Raw genomic sequence first — 27022 nt, 5'->3', positions numbered from 1 at the left:
TTTATATCACAAGTTTTGGGAAATCTAAATATATATGTTTTAGTAGGCTTAGCGTATGCTAACCTGCTGCCGGAATTGTTTTTCCCACTATGCCCACTGACGCTAATTCGATGGTGAAGCATTGCCTTGATGCTGCTTCGAGGGTCGCGAGCGAGCTTTCCTAAATAAGGGAATTGCTAAGGGCTACCCTTTGGAGCATCATATGCTGTCGCCGGGTTGCCCTGTGTAAATTAATGGATTGTGTTCTTTATATTTTTATATTTCCTTTATTTCCATACACCCGTTAGGGCATAGGTTAATTATTCGGATTTATAACGAAGCTTAAGCCCCGGAGTACAATTTTAGACTGACTGATAAATTACCGCGGCTGCAACTCCAGGCCTCCCTTGGGCGACGGCGCAGTCGCGTTAGTGCAGGGTCAGCACTTTGTGTCTGCCCAGCAACGATCACTCGTCGCAGGCGTGCTGGAGTTGGGCAGGCAGCGTTAGCCCCGGAATGCGCTGTCAGCTAATTTGGCCTTGCGTTTGTGGGCTATTGTATCCGGTGCGCAATTCGGCAGATTTTCTGCATTTCGGTTGCGCGTGTTAACTCCTCCCGCCTTTAAGTGGTCGCCGTCCCGGTGACCTGTCGCCTCCACGTCGCAGTTGTTTCTAGTTTTGAGGCTGTGCTTGGCTGTCCGATGATGATGGATGAGCCAGGTCGCAAAGCATAGAGAGATAGCGGCGAAGAAAATTACGGCATTGGTGGTAAACGATCCGGTTGTCATCCTTTCTCTCAGAGCGCCGATGTGGTGGAGATTTGTTAGGCTCAGTTCATGGAGTAACGGAAGACTGAGTCGATTTTGGTGGGCCGTAATGTTTACCAAGGTCATGGCTGAGACAGCGGGTTTCTTTCTTGAGCTTCCCAGTTGGTTAGTGTACCAAGTTCCATTTATTGATAGGCTGTTAGAGTAGGTTACAAGGTACGAACCGGATATTTCTTGTTTAAGCCCAAGGTCGTCGACTATAGTCACTTTGGCATCGTTGATGATAAGCGTACCATGATCTATTGTGGTAACCGGATCTAAATGCCCAGGTAGGGTGGATCACTGTGGAGTGACCCCAGAAACCATTTGCTGTGGGCAGGTGTCGCCTTGCAGTTCCTTGCAGAAAGTAGCGCCTACTGTGGCCATACAGCTTCCGATGTTGACGATTCGTGTTGCGCATTCGGCGACCAAGTCCCCATTTTCGAAGTTCAGAATTTTGTTGTTGTGCTGAACTGGGTAGACTGTAATTTTTCTACATACTAACATAGACTTAGGAAATTTAATAAGGAAATGGATTATTTCAGAATTTTGAAAAACGCTTATGCTAGATACTTCTAAAATTTCTACTAAACTGATGTTAGTGGGCTGTTTGTTCTTGAATTCGCTAATGTCGCTGTTATGTAGGATGGCTGGGCTTGCAATGTTAAGCTTTGCTAGGGTTAGGCCCATCAAAACATTTTCTAGGTCTGTGATAACTATTCTGTTTTTTGCCAAGATGATTTCTAAAAGATGTGCTTCTTCGTCTCTGTCTACGTTTTTTATACCCTTGCAGAGGGTATTATAATTTCAGTCAGAAGTTTGCAACGCAGTGAAGGAGACGTTTCCGACCCTATAAAGTATATATATTCTTGATCAGCATCACTAGTAGAGTCGATCTAGCCATGTCCGTCTGTCCGTCCGTCTGTCCGTCGGTCCGTCCGTTTATATGCAAACTAGTCTCTCAGTTTTAAAGCTATCTGCATGAAACTTTCCCAAAAGTTGTCTTTCTATTGCAGGTAGTATATAAGTCGGAACGAGCCGGATCGGACGACTATAGCATATAGCTCCCATAGAAACAATCGGAAAAATACTTGAAAAAAAATTATAACTTTGCTGTTTTTTAATTTTTTGTTTAGTTCTTCGACATATAGCAATGGTTAAATAATTCAGAATTATGGTTTAAATTTCATCAAAATCGGACGACTATAGCATATAGCTCCCATAGGAACAATCGGAAAAATAATTGAAAAAAAATTATAACTTTGCTGTTTTTTAATTTTTTGTTTTGTTCTTCGACATAAAGCAATGGTTAAATATTTCAGAATTATGGTTAAAATTTCATCAAAATCGGAAGACTATAGCATATAGCTCCCATAGGAACAATCGGAAAAATAATTGAAAAAAATTATAACTTTGCTGTTTTTTAATTTTTTTTTAGTTCTTCGACATATAGCAATGGTTAAATATTTCAGAATTATGGTTTAAATACGCAAGTAAATCATAATTTTAATGTTTTCAAAAATATTTAATTCTTGCGATAGCTGCAAGGGTATATGAACTTCGGCTTGCCGAAGTTAGCTTTCTTTCTTGTTTTTGATTCATGGAATTTATGAGTGCATTTAATCTTTCTTGAAATTTAATATTTAATTCAGTTTGCCCTTCCTCGGTGTTAAATAATTGCTCCTGATTGAATTTAATTTTTCCCCAGTCATCAAAGTCGGGGGTTCCCGCAATAACCTTGAGTGCTGTTCCGACAAGGTTAATGCTTCTAGTATCCCTGTGATGGATTTTCAGGGTAGCGATCAGCTTGCGAATATGTCTTAGGTCCGTAATTATTACCTGCGTCCTATGGTCATCTTTAAGAGTTTCTGTCATTGTTTCTGTTTGGTCCGCATAGTCTTCGTAGGATGTCAAGTTTGTAGCGTGTTGTAGGTATCCGTAACTGTCCCAGATTACAATGTCACCGTCTACTATTGGAATGTAGTCCGCGTTCGTGTAGTTGTTGAGTTCAACTGTCGCGTTTGTCGTTACAGCCGTAAGTGTAAGTAGTAAGAAATATTTCGTAAACCTAAAAGAAAATTTGAAAGTGATAAATTTAATTTAGATTGTTTTATATATATATCTCTTTATTTTTCATACTCAGATTGAATATGTCCTTTAGCAAGTCAGAAGAAGTGGACGGAAGCCATAACATGAGTTACAGATCGTTGGTAAAGAATGGATTTTTTAATTATTTGCGCGACTTCTGACAACGCAATAGTGCCCTGAGCTGGCCGGAAATCGCAAGGGAGGGGGCCCGGTCCTGGAAACATCTGAGCGAGGAGGAAAAGAGTCGCTACCAAATCATGTCCAGCACTGACACGGACATCGTTGCCTTGCAAATGAACAATGAGATGTGCAACCATCCAATGGGCAGAATGGGCGGCGGCATGAAGGGGAAATCTTGCGCCAAGCCCAGAAAAGCCTCTGCTCGGCAAAAGAAGTCCTGTGCCATGCAACGAAGAAAGATGGCCTGTGCCAAGCCCAAAATAAGGGCGGTCTGTGTCAAGCCCTGAAAGGCGGCCTGTGCTAAGCCCAGGAGGTCGGTTTGTGCCAGGCCAAGGAAGCCGAAATGCGAGAGTAACTGCACCAAGCCGGGTCCAGTCATCAACAACGGGTATCTGAACTTTGTGCGTGAGTTCCGCAAGAGGAACTGTGACCTCAGTCCACAGAAACTGATCGCGAAGGCCGCCCGAGCTTGGCAGTGTTTGCCCGAGGAGGAAAAGGATCGCTTTCGCCGCATGGTAAGTCGTTTTCGTAAGCTTGGACTTGAATATAGGTTTTATTTCGCTCCCTTACAGGCCTGCAGGGTGGCCACCAGTCCGCGTCATAAGCGTCGCCGTGTTTGCAATATGCACTGAAATTCCCTCGATCGATCGAGTCATGCCATAAAATCCATTGAAGTCCACGTATCCTGTTTGATGAGTTGATATTGCGACTTCTGCCTGCAGGTCGAGATAATTTTTAAAAATATATTATTTCGATAATAAATGCCTTAAATCCATCTTATAACTACAAGATACACTGGTTTCTAAGATTTATAGCCATGGGATATGCCAATTATGTGACTATTCTGTTTTGTTTAACTTAAATAATCGTTTTATTAAACAATTTGATTATTTTTTGTGGTATTGAACAGAAAGCAGTTAGGGTTGAGGCATTTGAAGTAGGCTTTAATAAAATATACTTTTGATGGCTTCAGAATATGTAGAATGGTTCAAAGGCATGTAAAAGAAAATAAATCAGTGAAAACAAACAATCCAACGATCAAAGTTCCAATTTTGGTTTAATGCAGTGTAATTAAGGAATGTAAGATGAAATTTAATAGAATTAAATGTAGGGGAGGCTGAGAACATCTTGGTTGGCAGTGATGTTGGAGTTCTCTTCTGGGCGTTAGTGTGATTGATGAACAGGGTTTCATTTATCATGGCCTGTTTATCGAAGGTGATAAGGTGAGTACCATGTATCCAGACTTCTGTCCCATTGTCCACTCGAACATTGGCAGACCTGTCGTTGATAATTACGATCCCTTCGTCCACGTATGTGATTGGGTGCAGGTCGCTCTGTTGTGTTCGACAATGCGTCATCCCCCCAGCATACAGTTCTTTGGCGCATGAACTCTCTGCCAAACGGCAGAATGTGGCTCCCGGTGACACGGAGCAGTTTTTAATGGCGTGAATTTCTCCGCCGCATTCCGCTATAATGTTGTCTGTTATCTGCAGCATTGTCTCACTATGAGCGACTGGAAAAATAGTTATCTTCTTGCATGCTAGTTTTAATTTAGGAAATTTTATGATAAAATGTAAAACGTTAACGGACTGCAGAACCTTCACGGACGAAACGGACAAAAGATCCCCTATGGGAGTGTCGGTGGGTTCCTCAAGCCAAACTGATTTTAAGTCTTCGTGGTCTAAAATGTTCGGACTAACAATATTAATTTTGGCAAGGGTTATTCCGGCCTCCGGTTCCTCGCTGATTAAGTGACTTTTCGACAGGACTCAACTCTGCGGTCTCTGTGGCAGGCACTCACTACATCAGTTTCCCTTCATGCAGGACAAACTAATTTTATTGCACTTAATAGTGGGCATAGTGGACAAAAATGGGCAGTTGAGAGGGGAGCGCCAATAACGATCCACTTATATATATATATCTCTTTATTTTTCATACACAGATTGAATATGTCCTTTAGCAAGTCAGAAGAAGTGGACGGAAGCCATAACATGAGTGACAGATCGTTGGTAAAGAATGGATTTTTTAATTATTTGCGCGACTTCTGTCAACGCAATAGTGCCCTGAGCTGGCCGGAAATCGCAAGGGAGGGGGCCCGGTCCTGGAAACACCTGAGCGAGGAGGAAAAGAGTCGCTACCAAATTATGTCTAGCACTGACACGGACATCGTTGCCTTGCAAATGAACAATGAGATGTGCAACCATCCAATGGGCAGAATGGGCGGCGGAATGAAGGGGAAATCTTGGCAACCCCCAATAAAATTCAAAAGCTCATTTTCTCCTTGGATGGTAAGTAAACAAAATAAAATCTAACTAATTCAATTCTTATATTAATACAATTTGTATTTCTTAGAAGACGACTTTGTGATGGAAACCCCGCAAAACAGCGGGGACCCATAGCAGGAAACCCGCCAAAGGACCAAATCGAAGAGCTGAAGGTTTGGGTTCGAGATTGGCAGGGAAAAGTGGATGCCAATACAAAGACCCTAGAAGCTAATACGAACCAGTTAGCTGAGTGCACCCAGCAGATTGAAAGTCCAAGGATGCAGAGGTACACGATTCGTTCCCGATCCAAAGTGAGGAGCAGCTGGTGACGTTGGAGCTTAATATATGGTCGTCTACTAAAACCGTCTATAGTAAAATATTTATGAAGAAAATGACACGGTATGGGCCAAGGAGCACCATCTTTCCAAGGCAGCAGAAGGATTCGCGGCGAAACTGGCCTCCAGATACGACTCTCCGGTAGTCTCAACTAATCCTGCGTATCGCAGGAGCAATGTACCCTAACCGAAGAAAGGGGGAGGACGATACACGGTATCGAAATTAACGGTCAAGCACACACACACACATCAGGAGCGCGAGAGCGGGACAGGGAGGGTTTAAAAAGCCGTAAGCACCGTTACTGGCTAAACGCACGCAGCAGACGGTCACGTGGACGTGGCCCGCGCTCGACGAGGCAGCGGAGGAGGCCCGGATGTGGGAGGCAGTCGAGGCCATCGATTGGCAGCGCCCACCGCCGATGCACCCGCGCGATCCGCGAGCCAAGTTGGCGAAACGCGTCGCGGAGACGGTCGGTCGCGAGAAGCAGAAGGCGACGCACGAGGAGGAGCGCGAGGCCTAGGAGCCCCCGAAGGTTCTGGAGAAGGGGCCGTGGGAGTGGCCAACAACGCCGGAGACGTCGCGGGACGCGCCACCACCCCCGAAGCTTCCGCGGCAGTCCTCGTCCAAGGCTACCGTCGTCGCTCTCGCTGCCAGATTTGCTACAAAAGCTGCAACTAATGCTGCAGCTGTTGTTGCCCTGAAAAAACTTTTCGAAAATTTTCTTTTGCAGGAATTTGCCGTTAAATATTAAAACACGAGGCAAATTTAATTCTTTTACAAATAATTAACGGATAATTAACGGGTGTACTGCTTAGCTTGATATTAAGTTAAAATAATTTACGGATAATTAACGGCAAATCCGTGTAAATAAAATAAAATGTTTTCTGTATATATCAAGTTAGCAGAACATTGGATAACTTTTAAAACAAAATTACAGATAATTAACGGCAAATTGTGGTTAAAAAAATTTTTTGATTTTGAAAGTTGTACTGCTACTTTCATGGACATGGCGGAAAAGTCGTCATCCGCAGCAGCCGAACGCGAAGGTCTGGAGCGGAAGGGTCGGCAGAACGACGACGCTGCCGCTGAGAATTATAGGGACGGAGTCGCCTCGATGACAGGCGGTCGACCGATATTTGCAATCGATGGGTACTAGAAAATACTGGATTTCTTAATAAACGGTAGTCCTGGCAACTTATGACAACGATATCGATAACGGCAACGACAATGACAATGCTGAACTACACTATCGATAAACGCGAACGGGACGTGTTGAGTAGAGTGGCCAGACTACGGGAATCGAACTAGTGATTTCACAACGGGGAACTGTCTGGGCGGGAAATTCAAATTCCACCCTGGGAACTCTCTAGGGAACGAGATGCAGTTTTAGGTAAGTTAAAGTCTTCCGGGGAACTGTCTGGGTAACTGAGAAAGGGCTAACGCAGCGCAGCCGTGAGAAAGTTAAAGGACTTTCAGGGGGCTTGCTGAGGGAAGTCTTACGGAGAACAGTCTGGGAAAGTTTTGGGGAACTGTCTGGGGATCACAAGGAGAACGAGTTTGGCGGGGAATTTGACAGAACGAACTACAGGGGCGGGGAAATCACGTTTCCGAAGAAAGGGGGAAATGTGAGGAATTTTAATTTTATAAAAATGTTCTTGATAATAAAATATTATATTATATTTTCGGGAAGAAATAGTCTCGTAGGATTTGCTTTACATTTTCTTGAGCAGCGCGATGTGCTCTATTGTGCTCAGCAATTATGATTTATTTCTGTTCTGTTTTGTCAGTTATGTCCTGTACGAAAGTTTTTGAATATTTGAAAGTAGTGCTCGGGAATCGTTCGATTAACGGATGTTGAATAAAAGCTAAGATTGGGAGGGAACAATGTATTGCATTAACTACCTCGGAATTTACTGCATCCCCTACTGTGTTTATTAATTCACTGCGGTCAGAGAATTTTATTACGTGTCTAGTTTTACTTTTGAATAGGATGAAATGGTCAACCGACGAACTGTTTCCTTCTTCGATAATTATCTGGTTTCTGAAACAGTTGACCGGGTTGTCTGTCGTGTCGATGGTATATGTTAATGACTGCTCGCTATGTATGGTTGCGGCGTCAGATTCTGGGATATCTTCTAAAGCATTTATATTTTGCCGTGACAACGCGTCCGCTACAAAATTTTGCTTTCCTGGTTTATAAATGACCTGTGCTCCATGGTCATCAATAATTCCTTTCCAACGTTTAGTTTCGCGTTAGGATTTTTATCCGAAACGGCGAACGTTAATGGTTGGTGGTCTGTATAAATGCGTAAACCTTTTACTCCATATAAATAATTACGGAGGTTTTTAAGGGACCAGACAATGGCAAGTAGTTCTCCCTCGTTTGTTGCGAAGTTTTTTTCAGGATCGCGTAACGTGCGAGAAATCATTGTAATGGGGCGTCCGCCTTGCGACAGTACCGCCCCTAGACCTAAACCTGAGGCGTCTGTTGTCAAATCGAATGGTTTTATAAAGTCAGGATATGACAATAAAACATCTTCCGATGCTAGGATCTTCTTTAATTTTTGGAAAGCCTCTTTTTGTTATTTATTTAGATCAATATCAATTTTCTTGATTGATATTTGCTCACTTTTCCATTTTCCCCTTTTAGGATTCCAGTAAGGGGCCCTGCGATAGATGCAAAACCTTTAATAAAGCATCTATAGTAACTCGCTAACCCCAGAAAAGATCTGAGGTCGAAGATGGTTTTTGGTTGTGGGAATTCTTTGATAGCCCTGACCTTTTCGGGTGAGGTTCTGACACTATGAATCCCAAGTATTCAACGCTTTTTTTAAAAAACTTTGACTTTTCTTGGGTTACCCTCATGCCTGCTTCTAGAAGTTCCTCGAGAACCCAGTGAATGTCTCTCACGTGGTCCTCTTTTGTTTTTGAAAAAATAATGACGTCATCGACATAAACGTAGCACGTCTTTGAAATTTGTTCCCTTAGGACGTCGTCGATGGCCCTCTGAAAAATGCTTGGAGCGTTTTTCAGGCCGAACGGCAGTCTACAAAACTCGTATTTACCGTTATTTATGGAGAAGGCCGTTTTCTCTCTGTCCTTCTCCGCTAATTCTATCTGGTGGAAGCCTGATTTCAGATCAAGAGTTGTGAAAAATTTTGACTTGCCCATATTTGACAGTATGGTTGATATTGTCGGAATGGGGTATCTGTCATCCACCGTTTTCTGATTTAATTTTCTAAAATCGATAACTAATCGTTTCTTTTTTAAACCATTTTGGTCGGTTCCTTTTTTGTCTACGACCCAGTTTGGATTATTATAGGGTGATCTAGATGGCCTTATGATGCCGTCCTCTAGAAGTTGTTTAACCTCTGAGTTTACGAATTCTGTCACACCCATGGGATGTGGGTACGTTTTTGAGTACACCGGCTCCCCATCTGTTTTTATTGTTGCAATAGTATTTATGTTGTAGGGTAAAGCCTCGTCTGGATCAGCGAAAGCTTTACAGTTTTTTTTAATCATATTATCAAAAGCGTTTTTTATTGCTTGATTTTGTTTGAAATATTGAAATCAAACATTTTTTTGTAATTTGTGTGTGGCCATGAATTGACCTTACATTGAACGGGTTGTCCACTTCCACGATGCCTTTAAGCGTCGGGAGTTGCGCAATATAATTTTTTGATGTTCCTGTATCGATTAATAGTTTTATTTTTTGCCCTGCTAACCTACGAGTAATATAAGGGAGCAGGGATTTTATTCTAAAAAATTGCAGATATCATCTGCGTCTAAATCATCTTCAGTCTTTGTTCAGACGGTTTTCCTTCTGGCATGAAGTTTATTTTTTGTTGGCTTCGTGCCGACTGGTCCTTTCGCCAGTTTGTATTCTGTCTAAATTTAGAGGAAGTATCTACCTCCATGGGCTCTGGTTTTGGCCGGGCCTGAGTGTTTTCTACGTAAGGATGAGTGTTTTGTTTGGACGAGGGCGTTTGATTATTTCCCCAGTTTTTACCTCTGGTAAAGTAAGGGTTTTTTTTAATTGCCCCTGTGTTTTGGTTCGGCTCATAGATAGGTGAGCTTGACTGTTGTGGTGGGTTTTTCCACGAGGTTGGTCGGTAATTACTGGCCTTATTTATTTTTTCTTCGCTATGCCGAGCGAATCTGGCCGCGAATATGCTCCTATCATTGCTTGATTCTGCCTCTTGTGCAAGAGCTAGTGCCGTTGGCAGGTCCCGTGGTTGCGCCGGGAAAACGACAATTTTTAATGACTTCTTTAAGCCAGAAACGAACGCATGAAGTGCGTCTTCTCTAAATTTGTTATTAAGTACGGCTACAGCGGCAGCGTCGTGCGTCATTACTATCTTATTTGTCAGAAGTGTTAACCTTTTTTCGACTTCATCATAATATTTAAGTAGCGGTAAATCTCCTTGCCTTGAAAGGCTTAACTCCTGTTGAATTACATGAGCTGGAGTTTTGTCCGCATATGTAAAATCGAGGCGGGCTAATATAGCGTGAAAGTTAAGTACTGTATTAAATGAAGCTAACACGGCCACTGCCGGGCCTCTAACTTTATTTCTAAGGATGGCCACGGCTTGATAATGCCGACTGCTGCCCAAGTAAGGCTCAAAGACCTTATAAGCTGCGATGGCGGCCTGTCTCCAGGATACGTAATTTTCCTGTTTCCCATCAAATTCGGGGACTGATTTTATAATGTCTAGGGGCTCGTTGCACTCGGCTCCTGGTATAATATTTCTTTTAAAGATTTCTATTTTTGGGGTCTCTTTTTTTTAAAATGTTTAGTTCCCCCATGATTACACTTAATTTTTCGTCAAACTGCTTTTGCTGTCCTTCTAGGGCCTCACTTATGGCCGCTCCCATGCTTGTGATTTGTTCGGGCTGCATGGTTTGTGGTTCTTGTGAGGGGGTATTTAATGGAATAAAATTATCCAAAGTTCTTTTCCTTAAGGATATATTGGCCCTACTGGATGAGGGCTCACAGTCCTCACTTTCGCTATTTTCTGCTTGTATTCCCCCACTTTTTTGTGCTAAAAGTTGCTTATATTCCTCTATGAGTTCATCGCCCGATGAGTCTGTGTCGTTGTTTCTGAACATTAGCTTTTTTATGAGCGAGCGAGAATTTTTTTCATAAAGATGGAATATATTTATTCTATTCCATTTATTTATTTTAAACTTTCATTTATAATTTTTATTAATATGCTTAAGTTGAATTCTTAAATGCTCTTACAAAAGATTTTTGGGGAAAAAATTACTTGTAATTTTTAATTTTTAATTATTATATAGAAAAAGAATACAGTGTAGGCAGGCACGAAGTGCGAACTGAATTTTTCTTTGTATAAAAATATATTTGTTGCAATATGCAGAATTGTGCTACAGCCACTTTATTGAAATTTAATTTATTTTTCGTTGCGAACAAGAACAAGAACAACAAGAAAGAAAGCAAACTTCGAAGTTCATAAACCCTTGCAGCTATTGCAAGAATTTAACATTTTTGAAAACATTAAAATTATGATTTACTTCGTATATGTTTAAAAACATTGAAGCTATGATGATTAGCAGCTCAATTATTTGATAGTTATTTTATATATTTTCTATTATTTCTATGGGAGCTATATGATATAGACGTCCGATTTTGATAAAATCTAAACCATAATTCTGAAATATGTAACCATTGCTTTATGTCGAAGAACTGAACAAAAAATTAAAAAACAGAAAAGTTATAATATTTTTCATTTATTTTTCCGATTGTTCCTATGGGAGCTTTATGCTATAGTGGTCCGATTTTGATATAATTTAAACCGGAAATCGAAAATATTTAACCATTACTAAGTGTCGAAGGACTAAACAAAAAATTAAAAAACAGCAAAGTTATAATTTATTTCTTTTGTTTTCCGATTGTTCCTATGGGAGCTATATGCTATAGTCGTCCGATTTTGATATAATTTAAACCGTAAATCGGAAATATTTAACCGTTACTAAATGTCGAAGGACTAAACAAACAATTAAAAAGCAGAAAAGTTATAATTTTTTTCATTTATTTTTCCGATTGTTCCTATGGGAGCTATATGCTATAGTCGTCCGATCCGGCTCGTTCCGACTTATATACTACCTGCAATAGAAAGACAACTTTTGGGAAAGTTTCATGCAGATAGCTTTAAAACTGAGAGACTAGTTTGCATATAAACGGACGGACAGACGGACAGACTGACAGACGGACGGACAGACGGACATGGCTAGATCGACTCTACTAGTGATGCTGATCAAGAATATATATACTTTATAGGGTCGGAGATGTCTTCTTCACTGCGTTGCAAACTTCTGACTGAAATTATAATACTCTCTGCAAGGGTATAAAAACAAGAAAGCAAACAAACTTCGGCAAGCCGAAGTTCATATACCCTTGCAGCAATTTCAACTTAATACTCTTGAAAACGTTAAAATTGTGATTTACTTGCGAGTATGTTTAAAAACATTGAAGCTATAATGATTTGCAGCTTAATTATTCGATAGTTCCTATGGCAGCTATACGATTGTTCCTATGGGAGCTATATGCTATAGTCGTCCGATTTTGATGAAATTTAAACCGTAATTCTGAAATATTTAACCATTACTATATCTCGAAGAACTAAAAAAAAAAATTAAAAAACACCAAAGAATACAGTGTAGGCAGGCACGAAGTGCGAACTGAATTTTTCTTTGTATAAAAATATATTTGTTGCAATATGCAGAATTGTGCTACAGCCACTTTATTGAAATTTAATTTATTTTTCGTTGCGAACAAGAACAAGAACAACAAGAAAGAAAGCAAACTTCGGCAAGCCGAAGTTCATATACCCTTGCAGCTATTGCAAGAATTTAACATTTTTGAAAACATTAAAATTATGATTTACTTCGTATATGTTTAAAAACATTGAAGCTATGATAATTAGCAGCTCAATTATTTGATAGTTATTTTATATATTTTCTATTATTTCTATGGGAGCTATATGATATAGACGTCCGATTTTGATAAAATCTAAACCATAATTCTGAAATATGTAACCATTGCTTTTTGTCGAAGAACTGAACAAAAAATAAAAAAACAGAAAAGTTATAATTTTTTTCATTTATTTTTCCGATTGTTCCTATGGGAGCTTTATGCTATAGTGGTCCGATTTTGATATAATTTAAACCGTAAATCGAAAATATTTAACCATTACTAAGTGTCGAAGGACTAAACAAAAAATTAAAAAACAGAAAAGTTATAATTTTTTTCATTTATTTTTCCGATTGTTCCTATGGGAGCTATATGCTATAGTCGTCCGATCCGGCTCGTTCCGACTTATATACTACCTGCAATAGAAAGACAACTTTTGGGAAAGTTTCATGCAGATAGCTTTAAAACTGAGAGACTAGTTTGCATATAAACGGACGGACAGACGGACGGACAGACGGACATGGCTAGATCGACTCTACTAGTGATGATGATCAAGAATATATATACTTTATAGGGTCGGAAACGTCTCCTTCACTGCGTTGCAAACTTCTGACTGAAATTATAATACCCTCTGCAAGGGTATAACAAGAAGCCCACTTACATGTTTATTTTATTGGCTGCTTCTTCGGTGACGTTTCTGTTCTTCGTGCGGGCCGCGGGGCCGGTCGGTGGCAACGGCTTCCGTTGACGGTTGTCGTACCCTCGAGCGGGGCGAGGGGTTTGGTTGATGAAGGCGGCTACTGCTGGCGGTTGTCGTACCCTCGAGCGGGGCGAGGGGTTTGGCTGGCGGCAGTGGCTTCGTTGACTTCTGTCGTACCCTCGAGCGGGGCGAGGGGTTTGGTTGGCAGCGGCGCCTAGTCGGTTGTTTTTAAACAAAAAAAAAAATTTTTCCAGTAGCAGCAGTATGACTTGTAACTACTTTTTACTTCTCACGGTTGCTCCGTTTTCTAAGTGTGTGTTTTTTATTTCATTCGTTTTGTTCACTTTATGAACTATGATGATTTTTTTTTTTTTTAAAACCTTTTTATTTTTTTACACTTGCAATTTAGTGTTATTTATTTTTAACTCCGGCTTTTCGTGGTTGTTTAACTTTTTTGGGTGTGAATTGTGTTGTTCACTTTATTATTTTTTGAACTAATATTTTTTACTCTTGCAGTGTGATTTGTAAGTTTAAATTCTGGCGTTTGCCAGTTGTTTTATTCACTTTTTGGGTGTGATTTTTGTTGTTCACTTTATTACTTTTTTGTTTGTTGGGTTCTTTAGTTTAGTTGGGTGCCAATTAATGAATTGTGTTCTTTATATTTTTATATTTCCTTTATTTCCATACACCCGTTAGGGCATAGGTTAATTTTTCGGATTTATAACGAAGCTTAAGCCCCGGAGTACAATTTTAGAATGACTGATAAATTACCGCGGCTGCAACTCCAGGCCTCCCTTGGGCTCCTTTGCCGTGATACTTGCTGCTGTTGTTGGCGGTTGCCTCGCCTGATTGAGCATTTTTGTACGAATTTTATATTAAACACCACCAGCCAAACAATCACTTTGGATGCCAAACTAGGAATGGCGGCTAATGACGCTGCAATAAAGGCGGCAACCTATCTCCCCACCTAATTGGAGAAATTCTCTCACTCAGACTTGACTAACCTGGTTGTTCTGTTTGTAATTTAGCCATCCCCTGGCTTCTTCTTAATTTTTTAAAAGGAAATGATAATTTGAAATATTTGTTTAAACTTGTTTGTCAGCGGGACTGACTTTATAAAATTTCGTCAGTAGAGATTCGGAAGGTTGTCGCAAGCAAGAGGTTCGGCGAAGTTGGCCTGGAGGTGCAACAGAACCCTGCGCAGCGACCTAAAGTGGTGGTCAGCAATGTGGATACGGCTACGACGCCGGCGGAATTCATGAAGGAGCTCTTCAAGAACAATTTCGCCGAAGTGATGGACTTGGCTGCCTTTGAGAAAGCGGTGCACCTGGAGAAGCCGTGGACTGCAGCTGATGGCGCCACAGTAAATATGACGCTTGAAGTGAATTCCACTGCTTTGGCGATACTGGACGGAAGCAGGGCGTATATCGGCTGGTTTGCTTATAACTGCCGAGCGCTGGTGCGCACATATGCGTGCCACAGATGCGTTGGCTTTGACCACAAAGTCGCGCAGTGCCGGTATAAGGAGAACGTGTGCCGCCAGTGCGGACAGGCCGGCCACAGTGCGCGAGGCTGCACAAATCCGACGGACTGCCGGAATTGCCGATTCAAGGGCTACCCGTCGGAGCATCATATGCTGTCGCCGGGTTGTCCTGTGTATGCGGCGGTGCTGGCAAGGGTGAATGCCAGACATTAATGTTTAGCTTCATCCAAGCAAACTGTGGTCGTGGCGAAGTTGCGATGTCCGACGCTTTAGACAGAATGTGATAGTCAAAATGCCTGTTCGCACTGCTACAGGAGCCGTACCTCGGAGCCGAGTTTTTGGAAAGGCTGCCCGCAGGGCAAAGGCTCTTTTCTGATCCGAGTGGAAACGCACCCATTGCTGTGGACCATCACGATGTCATCTGCGTGCCAGTGGAGCCCCTCACCACTGATTTTGGACTATGCGTGAAGCTGCAAGGGAGTTTTGGCTCAATCTTCCTTTGCTCCGTCGTACCTCAGATACATGGATGCCTTCCTGCTGCAAGTCAGCAGAACTCCCGCAATCCTTGGACTGGATGCGAATTCAGCATTCCCCATGTGGTTAAGCAAACTCTCGCTTTGCTGAGAGACACGCAAACTACTCCCGGGGTGAGCTGCTGTCTGAGTGGATACTGGAGAAGGGAGCCATTGCCCTTAACTAGCCTAGCGAGGTTTACACGTTCAATAACATGAGAGGATTCCACAGCGATATTGATATCAAGTTATCAGTACACAAAACTAAATTTTAACTTTTCGAAAATTTTCTTTTGCAGGAATTTGCCGTTAAATATTAAAACACAAGAGGCAAATTTAATTCTTTTACAAATAATTAACGGCGATTTCCTGCAAAAGAAAATTTTCGAAAAGTTTAAGTTAATGGGGGTGTACTGCTTAGCTTGATATCAAGTTAAAATAATTTACGGATAATTAACGGCAATTCCGTGTAAATAAAATAAAATGTTGAAAAAGTTAAAGTTTAGTTTTGTGTATATATCAAGTTAGAACATTGGATAACTTTTAAAACAATTGAGCGGAAAATTTTTTTTCCCTTACAAATTAACGGCAAATTATGGTTAAAAAAAATTTTTGATTTTGAAAGTTGTACTGCTACTTTCATGGACATGGTGGAAAAGTAGTCATCCGCAGCAGAACGCGAAGGTCTGGAGCGGAAGGGCCGGCAGAACGACGACGCTGCCGCTGAGAAATATGGGGATGGGGTCGCCTCGATGACAGGCGGTCGACCGATATTTGCAATCGATGGGTACTAGAAAATACTGGATTTCTTAATGAACGGTCACACCGATGCAGTCCTGGCAACTTATGACAACGATATCGATAACGGCAACGACAATGACAATGTTGAACCACACTATCGATAAACGCGAACGGGACGTGTTGAGTAGAGTGGCCAGACTACGGGAAACGAACTAGTGATTTCACAACGGGGAACTGTCTGGGCGGGAAATTCAAATTCCACCCAGGGAACTCTCTAGGGAACGAGATGCAGTTTTAGGTAAGTAAAAGTCTTTCGGGGAACTGTCTGGGTAACTGAGAAAGGGCTAACGCAGCGCAGCCGTGAGAAAGTTAAAGGACTTTCAGGGCGCTTGCTAAGGGAAGTCTTACGGAGAACAGTCTGGGAAAGTTTTGGGGAACTGTCTGGGGATCACAAGGAGAACGAGTTTGGCGGGGAATTTGACAGAACGAAGAAAGGGGGAAATGTGAGGAATTTTGATTTTATAAAAATGTTCTTGATAATAAAATATTTTTCTGTTGGTGTTTTAGTTAGTGAACAAAATTTGTATGTTACGCCGCCCAGAGTAGAAGGTTCATCATTTTAGTTGATTTTCCGAATGAGTTCGATGGTTTTAGGTTTATAGGTGTGCATGGTGATTTCACCGTATTGTTCCCATGGGAGCTATGGGATATAGATGTCCGATCGGCACGCGCATTTACCCTGAAAAAATACGATACGTCAATAGCTTTTACACTGTGCGAAATATCTTCAGTTCCTGCAAATTATATATGATTTTTTCTATAGGAGTAATGAATGCTAGTACCATTTTTTATTACATTCTCAATTGAGAAATGCTAAAATAAAATATCGTCAGATTTTTCAAAAGTAATGCCAACATTTAAATATTTTATATCACAAGTTTTGGGAAATCTAATGAAATATCCTTTTAGTAGGCTTAGCGTATGCTAACCCATTGATTGAAGAAAAAGCATTTTGTAATTATTAGTTCCATTTCCTTTTATAGGGATTTTAGTTGAACAATTTGATGCAATGGTAGAGTTGCTTGTGTTTACAATAAGGACGTGTCCTGGTTCTATTTCTGTTATTATCTCTTGGTTTCCTATCACCTTGACTTTACAATTGGCAGTATTTAGCGTGAATATGCCATTGAGGCACTCGGTTTCAGGATTGTTTTACTTGCGAGTATGTTTAAAAACATTGAAGCTATAATGATTTGCAGCTTAATTATTCGATAGTTCCTATGGCAGCTATACGATTGTTCCTATGGGAGCTATATGCTATAGTCGTCCGATTTTGATGAAATTTAAACCGTAATTCTGAAATATTTAACCATTACTATATCTCGAAGAACTAAAAAAAAAAATTAAAAAACACCAAAGAATACAGTGTAGGCAGGCACGAATTGCGAACTGAATTTTTCTTTGTATAAAAATATATTTGTTGCAATATGCAGAATTGTGCTACAGCCACTTTATTGAAATTTAATTTATTTTTCGTTGCGAATAAGAACAAGAACAACAAGAAAGAAAGCAAACTTCGGCAAGCCGAAGTTCATATACCCTTGCAGCTATTGCAAGAATTTAACATTTTTGAAAACATTAAAATAATGATTTACTTCGTATATGTTTAAAAACATTGAAGCTATGATAATTAGCAGCTCAATTATTTGATAGTTATTTTATATATTTTCTATTATTTCTATGGGAGCTATATGATATAGACGTCCGATTTTGATAAAATCTAAACCATAATTCTGAAATATGTAACCATTGCTTTTTGTCGAAGAACTGAACAAAAAATAAAAAAACAGAAAAGTTATAATTTTTTTCATTTATTTTTCCGATTGTTCCTATGGGAGCTTTATGCTATAGTGGTCCGATTTTGATATAATTTAAACCGTAAATCGAAAATATTTAACCATTACTAAGTGTCGAAGGACTAAACAAAAAATTAAAAAACAGAAAAGTTATAATTTTTTTCATTTATTTTTCCGATTGTTCCTATGGGAGCTATATGCTATAGTCGTCCGATCCGGCTCGTTCCGACTTATATACTACCTGCAATAGAAAGACAACTTTTGGGAAAGTTTCATGCAGATAGCTTTAAAACTGAGAGACTAGTTTGCATATAAACGGACGGACAGACGGACGGACAGACGGACATGGCTAGATCGACTCTACTAGTGATGATGATCAAGAATATATATACTTTATAGGGTCGGAAACGTCTCCTTCACTGCGTTGCAAACTTCTGACTGAAATTATAATACCCTCTGCAAGGGTATAACAAGAAGCCCACTTACATGTTTATTTTATTGGCTGCTTCTTCGGTGACGTTTCTGTTCTTCGTGCGGGCCGCGGGGCCGGTCGGTGGCAACGGCTTCCGTTGACGGTTGTCGTACCCTCGAGCGGGGCGAGGGGTTTGGTTGATGAAGGCGGCTACTGCTGGCGGTTGTCGTACCCTCGAGCGGGGCGAGGGGTTTGGCTGGCGGCAGTGGCTTCGTTGACTTCTGTCGTACCCTCGAGCGGGGCGAGGGGTTTGGTTGGCAGCGGCGCCTAGTCGGTTGTTTTTAAACAAAAAAAAAATTTTTCCAGTAGCAGCAGTATGACTTGTAACTACTTTTTACTTCTCACGGTTGCTCCGTTTTCTAAGTGTGTGTTTTTTATTTCATTCGTTTTGTTCACTTTATGAACTATGATGATTTTTTTTTTTTAAAACCATTTTATTTTTTTACACTTGCAATTTAGTGTTATTTATTTTTAACTCCGGCTTTTCGTGGTTGTTTAACTTTTTTGGGTGTGAATTGTGTTGTTCACTTTATTATTTTTTGAACTAATATTTTTTACTCTTGCAGTGTGATTTGTAAGATTAAATTCTGGCGTTTGCCAGTTGTTTTATTCACTTTTTTGGGTGTGATTTTTGTTGTTCACTTTATTACTTTTTTGTTTGTTGGGTTCTTTAGTTTAGTTGGGTGCCAATTAATGAATTGTGTTCTTTATATTTTTATATTCCATACACCCGTTAGGGCATAGGTTAATTATTCGGATTTATAACGAAGCTTAAGCCCCGGAGTACAATTTTAGACTGACTTATAAATTACCGCGGCTGCAACTCCAGGCCTCCCTTGGGCTCCTTTGCCGTGATACTTGCTGCTGTTGTTGGCGGTTGCCTCGCCTGATTGAGCACTTTTGTACGAATTTTATATTAAACACCACCAGCCAAACAATCACCTTGGAAGCCAAACTAGGAATGGCGGCTAATGACGCTGCAATAAAGGCGGCAACCTATCTCCCCACCTACACTAGTCGGCATAATTATTTTGACGAAAAACTAATGGTTCAAATTTGTATGTAACTTTTTAATGGTTTAATATAACTCAATGATTTTTTTTCTGTTTTACTTAGTGCTAATACAAACTTAAAAATAATGAATTCAACATTTTGTCATATGAACTTAAAAAAATATAAGCTAAAGTAATTTTCATGTGGTGGCATAAGTATTTTGACAAGTACCTTTTAATATGAATAATAAAGCTTAAACTTAAAAAAACCAAAGGAAAAAAAATAATTAAGTAAAATATATAATTTCCTTTGGTTTCAACAACTTTTTGCAAGCGTCGCGGTACTGAATCGACCAAATTTTGGATAATCTCTAGAGATATCTCTTCCCAAAGGGAAGTGACCTCAGAAATTGTCTCCTCTCTGGTTTTATTCAACGATACTGTTCTTTTACGTTTTATAAGAGACCAGACATTTTCAATTATATTTAAATCTGGACTTTGAAGTGGCCAGTCCAAAGTGGTAACACCAACATCCTTCAAAAATGTTGTAATCATTTTGGCTTTGTGACATGGGGCGTTATCCTGTTGCAAAATGAAGGTGTGTCCAATAAGCCTGTCTCCGGAACTAAACGCATTATCATTTAGAACCCGCAAATACTGGCCTTGGTTCATCGAGCCAGTGACAGGAACGAGGTCACCCAGTCCATTATAAGCCACACATCCCCAGAACATCACAGAGCCTCCACCATGGCTTACTTTTTGGCAAACGGGCCGCAGTTTCTGCCTTTGGACCATTGGTAATCTTACAAAAAATTTATTTTTTGATGAATTATACTTAAAGGCGCTTTCATCTGTCCATAGAACGCTTCTCCAGAACTCTTTTGGCTTATGAAGATGTTCCTTTGCGAAAGACAGTCTTTTCAGCTTGTTTTTTTCTGTTATATATGGTACGTCCTTGGCTTTATAAGTCTTAAAATCGCATTCTTTTAATCGCCGACGGACTGTGCGCTCACTAATCGGTGTCTTAGCTGTCAAATTAAATTGATCTGCTGCGGATTGGGGCTTTAAAAAATATTTTTTTAAATTCCCGTACAAGGACTCGGTCTTCACTGAGATCTGTTTTGCGCTTAGCACCCGATCTTTTTTAAATTACGCATGTCATTATGCTTTTTAAACTTTTTAATTTGGTAGTGCAAAGTTTGACGCGACACACAAAACTCATTGGCAATGTCTTTGACTGCTATTCCAGCGTTAAACTTTGCTACTATTGAAGATCTGGTAACCAAACTTAGCTCAGCCGTTTTACCCATGTTATTGACTGATTTTTAATAACTTTCTGTTTTAATAACAACGTTTAATATTACTCTAAATGAAACACAGAAGTTCATTGGTTCTTGCGTGCTTAAAAGTGTGAAAATATTTCCATAAAGATGTTGTCAAAATACTTGTGCCACGCAGAAAACCGTTGTCCACATGCATTCTTATCAGTAGAAAGGGAATGCAAAAGGTAGAGGAAATAAAATTTGGCAAGCACATAGGTAAAAATATATTCTTTGTTTTGCGCCTCATTTTCGCACCGTTATTTCACGATTTCCAGCAACGCTAAGTTCAATAGTCAAAAAAGAGTTTCGTCAAAATAATTATGCCGACTAGTGTAATTGGAGAAATTCTCTCACTCAGACTTGACTAACCTGGTTGTTCTGTTTGTAATTTAGCCATCCCCTGGCTTCTTCTTAATTTTTTAAAAGGAAATGATAATTTGAAATATTTGTTTAAACTTGTTTGTCAGCGGGACTGACTTTATAAAATTTCGTCAGTAGAGATTCGGAAGGTTGTCGCAAGCAAGAGGTTCGGCGAAGTTGGCCTGGAGGTGCAACAGAACCCTGCGCAGCGACCTAAAGTAGTGGTGAGCAATTTAGACACGGCTACGCCGCCAGCCGAGTTTATGAAGGAGCTCTTTAAGAACAACTTCGCTGAAGTGATGGATTTGGCTGCTTTTGAAAAAGCGGTAAAGTCCGATAGATGGCGTCGGTGCCCCCTCCAGAGGGTGCCAATTTGGAGCTGTCAAGCAGCGATTTGAGCGCAAGCAGTCGGGCTAGCAGTGCCAATAGAGGTCGCTCTGAAGGCAAGCGCACTAAGGCGCCGCCGAAGTCTGCTTCGCAGGCTAAGGTAGCTGCTATGCGCGGCGAGATGGGTTTGCCGGAGCCGGATTTGGAGGAGACGCTGTCCTCGCTTGAAGGGCCGTCAACGTCCAAGGCTGCCGCCATCGCTCCCGCTGCGAGCGTTGCTGTGAAAGCTGCAACTAATGCTGCAGCTGTTGTCGCACCCCCGGGGGTTGCGAGTAAGAGGTTCGGCGAAGTTGGCCTGGAGCGCAGCGACCCAAAGTGGTGGTCAGCAATGTGGATACGGCTACGACGCCGGCGGAATTCATGAAGGAGCTCTTCAAGAACAATTTCGCCGAAGTGATGGACTTGGCTGCCTTTGAGAAAGCGGTGCACCTGGAGAAGCCGTGGACTGCAGCTGATGGCGCCACAGTAAATGTGACGCTTGAAGTGAATTCCACTGCTTTGGAGATACTGGACGGAGGCAAGGCGTATATCGGCTGGTTTGCTTATAACTGCCGAGCGCTGGTGCGCACATATGCGTGTCACAGATGCGTTGGCTTTGACCACAAAGTCGCGCAGTGCCGGTATAAGGAGAACGTGTGCCGCCAGCGCGGACAGGCCGGCCACAGTGCGCGAGGCTGCACAAATCCGACGGACTGCCGGAATTGCCGATTCAAGGGCTACCCGTTGCTGTCGCCGGGTTGTCCTGTGTATGCGGCGGTGCTGGCAAGGGTGAATGCCAGACATTAATGTTTAGCTTCATCCAAGCAAACTGTGGTCGTGGCGAAGTTGCGATGTCCGACGCTTTAGACAGAATGTGATAGTCAAAATGCCTGTTCGCACTGCTACAGGAGCCGTACCTCGGAGCCGAGTTTTTGGAAAGGCTGCCCGCAGGGCAAAGGCTCTTTTCTGATCCGAGTGGAAACGCACCCATTGCTGTGGACCATCACGATGTCATCTGCGTGCCAGTGGAGCCCCTCACCACTGATTTTGGACTATGCGTGAAGCTGCAAGGGAGTTTTGGCTCAATCTTCCTTTGCTCCGCATACTGTCGGGTCGGTTTTCCGCTAGAGCCGTACCTCAGATACATGGATGCCTTCCTGCTGCAAGTCAGCAGAACTCCCGCAATCCTTGGACTGGATGCGAATTCAGCATTCCCCATGTGGTTAAGCAAACTCTCGCTTTGCTGAGAGACACGCAAACTACTCCCGGGGTGAGCTGCTGTCTGAGTGGATACTGGAGAAGGGAGCCATTGCCCTTAACTAGCCTAACGAGGTTTACACGTTCAATAACATAAGAGGATTCCACAGCGATATTGATATCAAGTTATCAGTACACAAAACTAAGTTTTAACTTTCCATAAATTTTCTTTTGCAGGAATTTGCCGTTAAATATTAAAACACAAGAGGCAAATTTAATTCTCTTACAAATAATTAACGGCGATTTCCTGCAAAAGAAAATTTTCGAAAAGTTTAAGTTAATGGGGGTGTACTGCTTAGCTTGATATCAAGTTAAAATAATTTACGGATAATTAACGGCAATTCCGTGTAAATAAAATAAAATGTTGAAAAAGTTAAAGTTTAGTTTTGTGTATATATCAAGTTAGAACATTGGATAACTTTTAAAACAATTGAGCGGAAAATTTTTTTCCCTTACAAATTACAGATAATTAACGGCAAATTATGGTTAAAACAAATTTTTGATTTTGAAAAATGTACTGCTACTTTCATGGACATGGCGGAAAAGTCGTCATCCGCAGCAGCCGAACGCGAAGGTCTGGAGCGGAAGGGCCGGCAGAAGGACGACGCTGCCGCTGAGAAATATAGGGACGGGGTCGCCTCGATGACAGGCGGTCGACCGATATTTGCAATCGATGGGTACTAGAAAATACTGGATTTCTTAATGAACGGTAGTCCTGGCAACTTATGACAACGATATCGATAACAGCAACGACAATGACAATGCTGAACCACACTATCGATAAACGCGAACGGGACGTGTTGAGTAGAGTGGCCAGATTATGGGAATCGAACTAGTGATTTCACAACGGGGAACTGTCTGGGCGGGAAATTCAAATTCCACCCTGGGAACTCTCTAGGGAACGAGATGCAGTTTTAGGTAAGTTAAAGTCTTTCGGGGAACTGTCTGGGTAACTGAGAAAGGGCTAACGCAGCGCAGCCGTGAGAAAGTTAAAGGACTTTCAGGGCGCTTGCTGAGGGAAGTCTTACGGAGAACAGTCTGGGAAAGTTTTGGGGAACTGTCTGGGGATCACAAGGAGAACGAGTTTGGCGGGGAATTTGACAGAACGAAGAAAGGGGGAAATGTGAGGAATTTTGATTTTATAAAAATGTTCTTGATAATAAAATATTTTTCTGTTGGTGTTTTAGTTAGTGAACAAAATTTGTATGTTACGCCGCCCAGAGTAGAAGGTTCATCATTTTAGTTGATTTTCCGAATGAGTTCGATGGTTTTAGGTTTATAGGTGTGCATGGTGATTTCACCGTATTGTTCCCATGGGAGCTATAGGATATAGATGTCCGATCGGCACGCGCATTTACCCTGAAAAAATACGATACGTCAATAGCTTTTACACTGTGCGAAATATCTTCAGTTCCTGCAAATTATATATGATTTTTTCTATAGGAGTAATGAATGAGAAATGCTACCAAAATAAAATATCGTCAGATTTTTCAAAAGTAATGCCAACATTTAAATATTTTATATCACAAGCTTTGGGAAATCTAATCAAATATCATTTTAGTAGGCTTAGCGTATGCTAACCCATTGATTGAAGAAAAAGCATTTTGTAATTATTAGTTCCATTTCCTTTTATAGGGATTTTAGTAGAGTTGCTTGTGTTTACAATAAGGACGTGTCCTGGTTCTATTTCTGTTATTATCTCTTGGTTTCCTATCACCTTGACTTTACAATTGGCAGTATTTAGCGTGAATATGCCATTGGGGCACTCGGTTTCAGGATTGTCTTTGATTGATAACAAATTTTCGCAGATATAGTGTTTGTCTACCCCATTACACTTGTTTATAAAATAATGTACATCATTGGCATTATGGTATGCCATATAACTGGGTAGGATTAAAAATTTAGATTCATTAATAGGCATAGGGACAATATGTGAGAATTGGTAGACCTTCTGTTTAAACGTAGGTATCTTAATTCTATTATTGATCTTAATTCCGATCCTAAAAGTGTCTAATTCTAGTATGTCGAGAATATGTCCATTAGACAAGTTACATAATTCTGGGTCGTTTTACTCCTGTCTGAGTATCGTTAGTTCCTGTTCTGACACAATGAAATTGGGTACAATATTTAGTCTGGCTAGTACATTCTTTCTTCTATATTAGATTAGATTATATGATTTTATGATTAGATAATTCATCAATGTTTATGTTAATTCGAGATATATATTGCAGTGTGTGTGATAGAGGCTGTTCGGAATTTATGTCTTTGAACATCATATTTTTGTAGTTGTTTAGTCTCTTTTGCAGAACTTGTTAGGTTTAACCTTTTGGTGCTGACTTTGCATCTGCCGCATTCTGAAAGGACACAAAACATGGAATTTTAAATAAGCTAATCAAATCCTATGGTAAGTTGTTCGCAATGTGAGGTCCTCTGTGTTGAGGAATTTGCCACACAGGGCGAGCAATCTCTTCGACATATCACAGATGACATGAAGCTGAACAAATGGTCAAATGGATCGGAGTGATATTGTGTTAGGTAAGGGTTAATTAAGGGTAGGATTTGCTAGGGTGTGCTATTTGCTCCTATATTATGTGCTAATTATTTGTTGCTCCCTATTTATGTGCTCCGTAATATTATCAAATCTCGCTTTTGGACATTATTTGGATTGCGACATAGTTGCATCCATATGTAGAAGGTACACTTACCAAGTCAGCGTACCAATTCCAGGGTAGCTCTGGGTGCCTTGGCCGGAGGCTCGTTACCTACCGATTGGTCGGTAACTCTGGCACACACAACTGGTCATAGATTTTTGACGGTTCACTAACAAAGAAAACATCTTACAAAGAGCTAAAGGTACTTGTGAAATGCGTTGGTAGTAGGCAGTTTACCAAGCTTAGGCCAAGAGAGTTAAAGTCATTTTGTACACTTTGTTCTCGGATCATGTTGCTGTTTAGATCTCCAGCCAGGATTACGTTTTCGTACGCCACAGATATGTCTGATACGGACTCTAAAAGATCAGTATATTCGGTTATTCGATGGGGTCAATAAATACAACAGACTAACATTTTTGACTTGAAACTAGGATCTACGACTTCCAGAAACAAATATTCAACTCTACCTTCGATCGGGTTTGATTTAACAAGCTTCGAAGTGTATTTGTTGCTTACAAAAATCGCCACACCACCTGCGTATTCTAATCTGTCTGACCTATGCAACACGTAGCCATCACATTCAAAAGGGACGTCACTGTATCCACTTACAAACCATGTTTCTGAAACACACACTATATCAACATTTGATCCTACCAAAAGTTCCCTGAACTCATCCATTTTTCTGACCAAACTTTGAGCATTTATGTGGACAATCTTAAGACCAACTTTCTGTTTACACAGAATTCTCAGCAGACTGCTCGCTGTTGCATTATTGGTATAAGGTAAATTGGGAAACTCAGTTGCTGTTTTGTTGTTCGTCGGAAATCAGCCAGTGCGCGAAGAAGTGAAACTTTTTTCCTTCGTAGTTTCCAATTTTATCAGAATTGTCGGGTCAACCAGTGAGTTTTGCGATTTTCGGACCCTAAAAATGTCGCGGACACTCGGAGCCGGAACAAGGTTTGTCGCGAATCAGAGCTTTTTAAACAGCGGTATTAGTTTCTCTCCTTCCACAAAAGGAACGCCATGCATACGCACTGCGCACGCCGGTCGTCAAGCTTACCTTGCACCGTTCCAATTTGGGATTTTAGGGAGCGCAGCTCCACAACCTCCTGCTCCAGCTGCAACATGCGATCGGCCATCTGCTTCATCTCCGTGGTGACGCCCAAGAGCCGTTCCTGCAGCACCTCATGCATCCTCTCCTCGACCTCACGGATGGTAGACTTGATCAGCTCGGCTTGTTCATCGAAACGGCTATTCATTGCCACGATAAACATTGGTGGGGCAGTGTCATAGGCAGAGCCAGAGGTTTCTTTCAACCGTTTTCCCTCTGCACTAAACGAAATTTCGCTTAAAATAACATTTCCAATTTATTCGCATTTATTTTTGATATCGCCATTTAATTCTTGACAATTTTGTTCGCTTGTATTGTCAGTTAGATTCCATGTTAGTATAATATTTGGTTCAACGTATTAAATCATTTCTTTTGAAAGAGTTGGTATAGCATTACAAATTGAATTTTTGCGCCTTATTATATTTTAAATACATTCATTATTACCGTCTTTATTGTCTTGATTATAAATTTTATTCTCATCTTCAAATAATGATTGTTGATCTGAATGGTCTAACTGATACACATTATGGTCGGGATAAGGAACTATTTTAATGGTGTTAATGATTTTGTGGTCAATACACGTTTTGATCAAAAGTATATTTTGGCTGTCCATGCA

The 27022-nt window shown here is 40.8% G+C and overlaps 1 protein-coding gene across 2 annotated transcripts in view; it reads right to left on the bottom strand.

Annotated features, from left to right (window-relative positions):
* Window positions 1-243: 243 nt before the first annotated feature.
* LOC121467329 overlaps window positions 244-27022 on the bottom strand; it is a 45168-nt gene continuing 18389 nt past the window's right edge. The window contains exons 1-2 of one of the 2 annotated variants that reach the window (XM_041708719.1): window positions 13245-13637; window positions 244-1294 (exon numbers count right to left, since the gene is read on the bottom strand). In XM_041708719.1, the coding sequence (XP_041564653.1) occupies window positions 485-871 (387 nt within the window). In that variant the 5' untranslated portion in view covers window positions 872-1294; window positions 13245-13637 and the 3' untranslated portion in view covers window positions 244-484. Of the gene's footprint in view, window positions 1295-13244; window positions 13638-27022 lie in introns of those variants that run through there. The other variant, XM_041708720.1, reaches the window with a different exon arrangement.

This window comes from Drosophila elegans, unplaced genomic scaffold (genome assembly GCF_018152505.1).
Source record: "Drosophila elegans isolate 14027-0461.03 unplaced genomic scaffold, ASM1815250v1 contig_149, whole genome shotgun sequence".
NCBI classification, from domain to species: Eukaryota; Metazoa; Arthropoda; class Insecta; order Diptera; family Drosophilidae; genus Drosophila; species Drosophila elegans.
The sequence above is the reverse complement of the archived record's forward strand: the minus strand, read 5'-3'. Positions and strand labels throughout refer to the sequence as shown.